General features: G+C 39.8%; 1 protein-coding gene across 1 annotated transcript in view; it reads right to left on the reverse strand.

Moving 5' to 3' along the window:
• Nucleotides 1-2,010: 2,010 nt before the first annotated feature.
• Nucleotides 2,011-9,541, reverse strand: part of LOC119287673 (protein PIR-like) — an 18,907-nt gene continuing 11,376 nt past the window's right edge. The window contains exons 18-30 of the mRNA XM_037567261.1: nt 9,094-9,264; nt 7,744-7,820; nt 7,547-7,649; nt 6,783-6,902; nt 6,512-6,655; nt 5,991-6,140; nt 5,139-5,282; nt 4,721-4,808; nt 4,077-4,204; nt 3,557-3,761; nt 3,057-3,229; nt 2,547-2,768; nt 2,011-2,439 (exon numbers count right to left, since the gene is read on the reverse strand). Of these exons, the coding sequence (XP_037423158.1) occupies nt 2,242-2,439; nt 2,547-2,768; nt 3,057-3,229; nt 3,557-3,761; nt 4,077-4,204; nt 4,721-4,808; nt 5,139-5,282; nt 5,991-6,140; nt 6,512-6,655; nt 6,783-6,902; nt 7,547-7,649; nt 7,744-7,820; nt 9,094-9,264 (1,923 nt within the window). The 3' untranslated portion in view covers nt 2,011-2,241. The remainder of the gene's footprint in view (nt 2,440-2,546; nt 2,769-3,056; nt 3,230-3,556; nt 3,762-4,076; nt 4,205-4,720; nt 4,809-5,138; nt 5,283-5,990; nt 6,141-6,511; nt 6,656-6,782; nt 6,903-7,546; nt 7,650-7,743; nt 7,821-9,093; nt 9,265-9,541) is intronic.

A 9,541-nucleotide genomic window follows, 5' to 3' on the forward strand; every position in this document is an offset into this window, starting at 1 on the left:
GCTGATGATCTCTCGGTCGTTGATAGTGAGGGGGCACCAGATCCCGCGCGTGTGGATCGTCTTAGCTTTAGGTTTTAGGGCCCTAGTAGCTCAGGTTTTGGGTTGTTCGACATCTTGGCTTCGGCGGCGGTGGCGACGACGACGCTGAACAAAGAAGCTCCGGATCCTTCCCCGACGAGGCGATCGCCTCTATGATTGGTTATAGATTTGGGAACTAGTCTCTTCAAGCGGGGATGTCGTGGCGATGGCGGCATCCTTGTGGTGAACTTGTGTCCTCAGACTCCACAGTTGCAACGGTGTCTGCTCCAGCACCGACGCGGAGTTTGAGAGGTAGTCCAGGAGCGGATGCAGATTGTGGTCTACATTGGTGGCATTTGAAAGACAGCGGATCGTGTGCTGGAATCGTGGTTGCCGGTTGGCAAGTATGCTTTCCTCCTCCAACGTCCTCTTCGAGCGAGGGTGCCAGATCTGGAGTTCGATGGCATGTCTGGGGTGTTTCCTCGGTCTGATTCGTTCAATGGCAATTGTTTCACCTTTGGTGAGCCACCTAAAGGTCCGCAAAGCTGCATATCAGCAATGGAGCCGCGTCGAGCTCGGGTGAGGAGGTGATCCGTCATATTTTCCTTTGGTGGCTGTTGTGGTGGTGCCGAAGGCAAGTTGGTGTCAAGCTTAGGGGATTCTTCGGTTTTGATTGTAATTTTGTTTGTTGGCCGGTGGTCCTTTGTGCAAAGGCTTCTATCTTTTCAGTTTTATTAGGTCGGTGTCTACCTGATTTGTACTATGATATTGATGAGACATGTATTACCAAGAAAGAAAATCTAGATTAGAATCGAAGGACAAACTTTCATCTTTTTCAACTTTCTCTTGATGGAGTACCGGACGGAGCAAGCTACTCCCTCCATTTCATATGTAGTCTATATTGCAATATTTAAAAGATCTTATATTTTATATTTAGGAACGGTTGGAGTACATTACTGTCGTCTGAAGAACTTTTCGTTGGTGGTACTGCACTAGACTTATCTCGCGTTATCTTTATCAACTACTAGTACTACCCACGGGCTTTGCCTGCTCGATCACATGAATGATTCCTCGGAATCGATGGCGTATGCGGTGCTGAAGGTCTCACCGGGGACGTCCACAAAGTAACTTTAGGGTTCCCTTCATTATAGTACTATTATTTCCTGTGTCCTCTTTCTGATAGAATGACGCGGTCAGGTGTTTCTTGTAGCGAACTCATGCGCTAACAGCAGACACACTCCTTTTCAGACTTTTTAGGCTGACAGAAACAGCTCCAAAAGCCAGTGCGTACGTTGTTCTATTATTAGTAATAAACTGAGCTGCTAGCTCCGGAATCCAATATATGCCATTGCCAGCTATGTGCTGATCACCATTGTTGGACAGGCAAAAAGTTGCTGACACAGGCGGAGAATGTGTGCGCATGAACTCGTGTCTCGTGATGTTCTTGCAGATGCATGTCGGCGTGTCTGTTTAGTTTAGGTTTGGAGGCAGCTCCCAGTCATTGAGATGACGTACCAATTCCTACTATACGTGTCATGTTTGCTGCAGACACTGTATTTACAGTAGTTCATCGTACTTCCTCCGTCGCAAAATAAATGTCGCTAATTTAGTGGTACAAGCTTGGGACAGAGAGTTTAGGGCGTTGTTTGAGGGTTAAGACAAGACTTTGGCTGGTACTCTACATCAATACATGTGTGCTATATGAAATACAAGACCACCATCTGCATACGAAAGTTCTTTTGGATGCTGATCAACAACCTCATGCAAGTCTGCTGGCCGGAGGCGATCAGAGAGCGGCGCACCTCTGATGCTTCGTACTCCCTCTGTAAGCTAATATAAGAGTGTTTAGATCACTAAAATAGTAATCTGAACGCTCTTATATTAGTTTATTTACGGAGGGAGTACTATTTAATTGCCACTTTAGAACATATGCTTGCAGCTATGGGTTAAAGTACTATACAGATATATACAAGTAATAACATATTGCTCGCATGTCCTTTGGAACGTCACTTATTAGGATATCAACAGCTATTATTAGGCTCAAATTGCAATTTGGATCCATAAGATACACTATTTTACTAAACAGTCTGGGTTCAGTGTTAATGACTACAGTTACATAGAAGTATATATACATTAGGTCCATAACCACACAAATACATGAGCTCACATACATACGAGATAAGACTAGAAAGAAAGAAAAACACACACACATCCGCCTGGTAACTACGAGTTCGCTCTCTGTGGCAATGTCTCGAATGCAGAAACTGTGTTGCCAAACTTCATGCGGTGAAGGGGCGCCCCACTCGGCTTGATGGCACACGCAACCTTGTCCTCGAGGGGGCACCGCGCTCTCAACATGGAGAACACGTGGTTGTTCAGCCTCCTAGCCTTCCTCATCGCTTCAAGGATGACCTCGTAGCCCTTCTCGCAAACACCATAAGCAAAAGCAATGTGAATCTCCAAAATCGACTGAGATAAAATATTGAGTGTCTTTAACTTCAGACTGGGAAAGTAGGAAGTGATCTGACTTGGAAGATATTTGGGCTTTTGCTCCTATCCGCAGGTTGGTAAAGTGAAACCGTTGCGGTTTCTATTTCTGCCACGTTGAGAAATTGGTAGGAGAAATCGAAAAGCTCGAAATGCAGCTGCTGCCCCAGTAAGTACATGATAGTACAACCAGCCCATGCTACAGAGTCGCCCAACATTTCTCGTTTCTTTGAAGGATTGGTCATGCTATCTTCCAAGTAGCTCTGGATAAGATAAGAAGCAAAAATCTACTTGTTCAGTCACTGCAAAAGGATGAGGCACTAAAACTATGCTGCAATCATGAAAGAAATTCATCAATAGCTCTGAAGTTTTATGCCATGGCAGAGGGAGTAGAACTGCTAAAGCCAGAAAAAAGAGCAATCGGTATAAGGTAGAGGCTACGGAGAGATGTGATTTGTTATCTATGCAGTTATTTTTTAAATAGGTGGAATAAACATTCAGAAGCTGCAGCTAAAAAGCTGTAGATGATGGGCACAACAGAGTTTACTTACATACTGAAGACCACTAAAAACACGATAGAAGTCCTTCGATGTGGTTATGTCAATGAAACCTGTCTTTGGAGTTGCACTCCATTTGCTGTAATGTCTATCCAGGGCAGCACTTGTGAAAGCAAGAGCGTACTCCAGCACGCTCCCTGAGTTGAGATTTGACTTGTACAATAGGCCTATTGCAAAGAGAAGTTTAATCCAAACTCGTAACATGGTAAAAGCAGTAGATAAGAAAAACACAGATTTGCATGCTTTAAGGCTCCACTTGGATGGGGCGGGAGGGGTTTGATTTAGACCAAATTTTACTTTTCAGATAGGATTAGGGTGAGCCCCACCTGTTCTGAACCCATCCAAGCGAAGACCTAACTAGCACTATTGATTTCATTACAAGAAACACCAGCTCTACAAATTGAGATGCCTAATCTGGAGGGTAAGCGTCCACAAACTTTATCGTTTTTTCTGAAAGATAACAAGCAAAAAAACATCATTTAATATGGACTTACTAGCAGCTTCAGCCTGCTTTGACATGACAAAATATGAAGATGGATTTGCGCATGCAGGACTCGATGCAACTGCACTGGTGGCAGCACTGAGCAGTGTGGTAAATGGAGTATTATCAGAGTAGGCATGCTTCACTTGCCCATCATTTCCTGGTACCAATCCCAGCCATGGAGCTGATTGCATGAACTGTGTAGTGTCGATTTGTCTCTGTTGGAGAACCAAATATGGACCAGTAAGATAAATGGAATATTTTACAACATTATAAAACAGGAGGGACAGAAAAAGTGACAGACAAAAAAAAAACACCTACAACTGAATGACATCTGCTTACATCAGAAAGAATGCAGACCGATGTGTTTATAAACCAAACAACTTAACAGACAGTGGAATGGACAAAGAACATTAACATGTATAAGCAGTGTAAAAGCTCAAGCAGGACAATGAAAGCATAACGCAGAATAGTAAACCTACAATTTGACAATCATGGAAAATAAAAAAATTTGCCTACGGAAATAGGCTCACCAAAACAATGTCCAGAAGGCTCATCCAATACAAAGCACTTCCAATTTCCTTAAGGTCATGAAGAACTTCAACTTTCACATCTAATTTCGCTTCCCATGTCAATATTTCATGAATTATCTTCTGGCAGCCTACAATACATGCAGCATGCTATTCATAAATAAGGAGTTTGACTAATTAAGGAACCTGCCAAAAACTTGTATGGTCCAGAACCATCCAATGCTAGAAAACAATATGGACTTATAAGTTAGAATTTGATTCTACCACTTTAGAACCACACTGACAATGTACCAAATTAGCAGCATGAAAAACTATGATGTTTAGGTAGTCCTCTGTTCACTTATGTAGTCTTTTGTTCTTTAGGAGATACGATATCATAACTAGTACATCATCTAAAATGAAACTTCTACAGAAGCTTAGTTTCCCTTGTAAGATAAGCTCAAGCAGAACAGACTGGGCAACTGTACATAAATGTGGGGTGATAAATGATAATCACCCAAAAGTAGCACCAACACCTAGGATGGTTCTTTGAGTAATTATGCAGCACCCACTATGTTATGTTTCATGCGGGTATTTGCAGAAAGCCAGTATGGGAGCCCATTCCTGTTGGGATTTGGAACTCTGATTGCCACCAGCTAACATGTTACCTGATATACCACCATCAAACGAAAGAAGTCCAATAGACTTTGGCAGTGCTTCTTGCAATCCTGTTACTTTTGGCACCATAGCTGTTATCTGAACAGGAAGAGCAAATTATTAGTCACTTAGTATCTAGTCCAAAAAAATAGTACTCCCTCCGTTCCATATTAGTTGTCGCTGAAACGGATGTATCTAGCAGACGTATTTCAGTAGATACATCCATTTGAGCGACAACTAATATGGAACGGAGGGAGTACTTAGTAAACTTCATGTTGTCTCCTAGGTCTGCCTTCCTAGTATTTCAGTTATCAGAGATGCAGCCAAGCACTCAAGCATATTTTTATACAGTAATTTTACTTTGGCTTGTTAGGATACTGTGCCTTGAGGACATGTTACCTTAAAGTTAGCTAACAGTTATACACTCACCTTACTTGATATATGATCCAGTAAAGCACGGATAATACCAGGTAATGATCTGGAACCAAGAAGTTTAACAACTGCAAACATGTGAGGGATCCCAAAGAAGTCACGGTACAGACCAGCAAGACCCTGGTATGCCATTGTCAAATCCTACAAAGACAATGAGAGTGCAGCTATAGTGATTAAGGTCTCTGGTGGATATCATGTTGAGGTAAACATGGTAACACATTTTGGATGAGTGAAAAGGAAAACGTCATGAAGTCTGAGATGCAATGATGTCATATCTTGCAAATTGTACTGTTATATATAGTAATATCCCAGCTATCCAAATCCTATATATGTAAGAGTCATCCCCACTAACTTATTTATCTCAACATGCAAGTATGCCACCTCACCATACAATTATGAATGGGTAAGGCCCACTTCAACATGCAATCATGCATGGGAAAAGACCCACCACAACATTTAACATTTAACCATGCATGGGAAAATATTTTCCATCAAATTATTCTATTTATATTCAACAAATATTGTTACAACCACACATAATAAAATATAATAACTCCTATGTATTTTAATTTTTTGTTCTCATGTTACCAACCCAAATTTTTATCAACCAACTTCCGCAGCAACGCGTGGGGTATCCGCTAGTAACTTTAAATCTGCCTTACTCCCAGAGTTGCTCATTAGTCCATGATGCTTTCATTTTTTCATCAGAACTTCATGTTATATAACTCCAAGATTTAACTATGTGTAGCACTTGCATATTCATAAGTAAAAAATACTGGAAATGACAAGTGGCATATTCAGTGACAGGTACTGGAAATCGCAAGTGGCAGATTCCTAGCAGGTGCTTACATGCGATCCACAGTAGAAGTAAGGTTTCCCAGTAGAAGCATCTGATCGCTGAGAAGAGTGATGAGCTCCTTTTAATGATCTCACAAACCGTTGTGTAGTATTACACAGGATGAAATTGGGCAAGAAATCTGTTTGCATCTCATTCCATATCTGGGCCGATCAGAAAAATTGTCAAATTTAGATAAAACTTTAACTGGATAAATGAACAAGCATTTTTTTGCAGGAATAGACATAGAAATGCATATCAATATATCATATTGTAGCATCACTACTGATACTGTGAATTCCCAGCAAAAGCATAAAGGTTTTGTCTTTCATGTGCAACTGCCCACAATAATACATTGTTCACTAGTTGCACAGACGAAGAATTACACAACAGAAACTAGTGAATTCTCCAACCAGAGAAAGAACAAGCTAATACAAGAAAAAGAAATACAGGTCATGACTACCAGGCATATTGAAATTCAATCTCATTGCTAAGTCATATTACACATCAAAATAAGCATGGAAGTAGCCCAAACCTGAGAAGAGATGCGACTCGAATAAGAAACCAGTGAAAGGTTCTCTTGCATTTCACTAATCATAAGAGAGTAAGAATCCAGTTCAAGAAATCTTGATATTGACTGATGTGTAAGCTCCAAAATATCCAGTAGTTGTTGTAGTTCCTAATTGAGAAGACAAACGAGCCAAAGTTCCAAACAGTGATTGGCCAGAATAAACATGTAAATTGCTTAAGAAAATATAATTGAACACATGATAGATTGTCTGAACAAAAAGATAAAAGAATCTTACTACAACACCGCATAGATCTCCATATTCAAAGCGCTCCAGTAGGAAATCGATATTTTCTCGGAACAGTTTGTTCATTCTCTGAGTAATTAGACTTCTTAAGTCAATTGTCCTCCCTAAGATCTGAGACGTGAAATGAAATGTTTCAGGAACACTGGAACACGGTAAAGAAAGATTTGGTATGGATAGTAGCCTGAAATGAATAGAGATTGACATGTAGGCAGATGAACTGAGCATGAAACCAGATGGTTTTGCGTTCATGTCTCAAAGACAAAGGACGAACCAAAAATCAAACACCAAATGCTAGTTTAGAAGCTGAAAGCACAGCTGTAAAGGGTAATTGAAAGGTAACCCCACCAAATCTTGATTGTGCATGCAAATTCAAGAAATCACAATATAGATAGTGCGGCAGGCATACCAAATATGATAAAATAAAAAACTCCGTATGGCATTTAACACAGCACCCTTGGCACTAGTACCCTTATAATATGTGCAGTTTCTCTCATGAGTGTATACTACCAGTGTAAAACACAAATTTGGAAACAAGGAGATATTGATGTGGCTCTCAAAATGTAGAAAAGTATATTTCTACAGTTTGTTAGTATTAAAAACTGTTCTAATTAACTGACTAGAAATCAAGGATCCAACATTTAGAAGACTGAAAAAAAGGTATGTGGTTCATAAATACTAATAATTACATGAACAGCTGCTATTGACCAATAGATACCGAAAAGCCTCAACATAAACCATATCAAATAAACCCTTACCATGACTCTTCTTAGCTTGAAAATTGCATCAAATCTCAAGGGTTTGACAAAGTACTTCTCACCATCATCACATGCATAGGTAAATGAACTATCAAGAAGAGTACTGCATATGAGGGAGGGAGATGGATCAGCACAGACAAAAAAATCATTCCAGGTAAATCAATGCACAGGTAAAACTGAAAAGAGAAGGTTGATACCTTGCTGCACAACTCTTATAATATGTAAAGATGACCTCATTAAGCTTCTGAACCAGAAGATCAAAGGAAAGATCGACCTGCAAATCAGTGCAAAAGAAACACCAGTAAGATGCTTTACAAATGCAAAACAGGAAGATTAATTATAATGTTTCAGGAACTTCCAGCCCATAGCAACAACCTTTTGCCTAAACATGTCAATTTCCCAAAGTTCATAACTGTATAAGCAAGCAGCTCGAAGATGAACCGAAATGGGCTCTGGTATTACACCAATGGTGAACATACACTCATGCATGTAGTTATTTTATAATTTGAAGCAATAATGGACAGGAATTTTTGGAACATGGTTCCATGTGGAACCATGTGCACCGGTTATGAACAGTAAAATCAGAAAAAAAAACTAGAAGAAATCTTAAAATTCTGAATTTTAGGGTATCAAACTTGGTCAACTGGCCTACTCACACGTGAATTTTCACCAAGAAATGGCATCCGTGGTATTCTAGGCAAAAAAGTCAAAATCAATGCTATAAAAAATATTGCTGTTTGAAGTAATAGTAAGGTCCGATTTGTTTTCTTCGCTGAGAATACCATGTGTGTCATTTCTTCATGAAAATTCACGTGTGAGTAGGCCAGTCGACCAAGTTTGATACCTCAAAATTTCAGATTTTTTTATTTTTCCTACTTTTTTCAATTTTACTATTCACGTGTGTGCGCGTGGAACAATGTTCACCTTTGGTATTTTCGCAGTAAAATTACTGAAAATTAAAATGCAGTAGAAACACTATAGTTGTTTCTGAGGAATGGACATGACATAATTACACAATGTGTGTCCGAATAGTTACACCAGCAAGTGATAACGAGAACAACATATAACCAATTTAGCTCATTCCACAAACTTTGTAAGAATGACTGCACTTGTGATTAGACTGGTAAAAGACAAGAAATCCTTGTGGTAAATGAGAATATCTCAAATGACTGGCAATATAAGCAAACATGTTCATAACACCATATAAAATATTAGCACGTCATCCAGTATAGATAACAACACCATATAAGAATCATGAGTTTGCCTTAGTAGACTTTTTTATAGATAGATGTTGTGGGAAGGGAGGAAGAGAGCAATGAGAAGGGGCAAGATGTGATAGCAGAAATTTGAAACCGTCTTCAAATGGTTATTAGACAAAGGGGTAAAACAGCACAGATTCTTCAGCTCCTCTACCCTCCATCAAAAAGGATGAATGCAATGACAGGAGTTGAAGACGCTGATATTCAGTTAAGAGATGAAAAACAACCAACACTCGGCATAGCAACGCAAACTAAAAAAGGGCTAACGTCATAACTGTAATTGCTTACCTCAGCTTCAATTTCGTCATAGAGAAATCTCTGTTTGAGATAAGTTAGTGCATGTTGAGCAGAGTCATTGTAGAGGTCAAGTGGTATCAAAATGCTTTCAAGAAGGCCAGCATCTTGAGATTCAATGACATGATCCACCAGCATCCAGGGGAGGGAACATTCGATTGGAAACTGTCATCAAGACCAAAGTTAGTATAAACAGTGCATGACCATAAGCTGTATAAATAAAAATGTGGAGTGGCAACTCGGCTAGCTGCAACAACTAGTTAAACATGATTTAGTATGTAGAGTTAATATGGACCGAAACGCTTTCATAGTATTTCCCGACAGGCAGGATAGTATTATCCTCAGAAGGCAAACTAGAACACGAAAAGCACAGCACAGTCAAGAGCCAAAAGACAAAGACAAAAGCACATAAATAGGTGATCTTTTAGCTTGTAAGCCAAAG

The sequence above is a fragment of the Triticum dicoccoides genome, chromosome 4A (assembly GCF_002162155.2).
Source record: "Triticum dicoccoides isolate Atlit2015 ecotype Zavitan chromosome 4A, WEW_v2.0, whole genome shotgun sequence".
In the NCBI taxonomy this organism is placed as follows: domain Eukaryota; kingdom Viridiplantae; phylum Streptophyta; class Magnoliopsida; order Poales; family Poaceae; genus Triticum; species Triticum dicoccoides.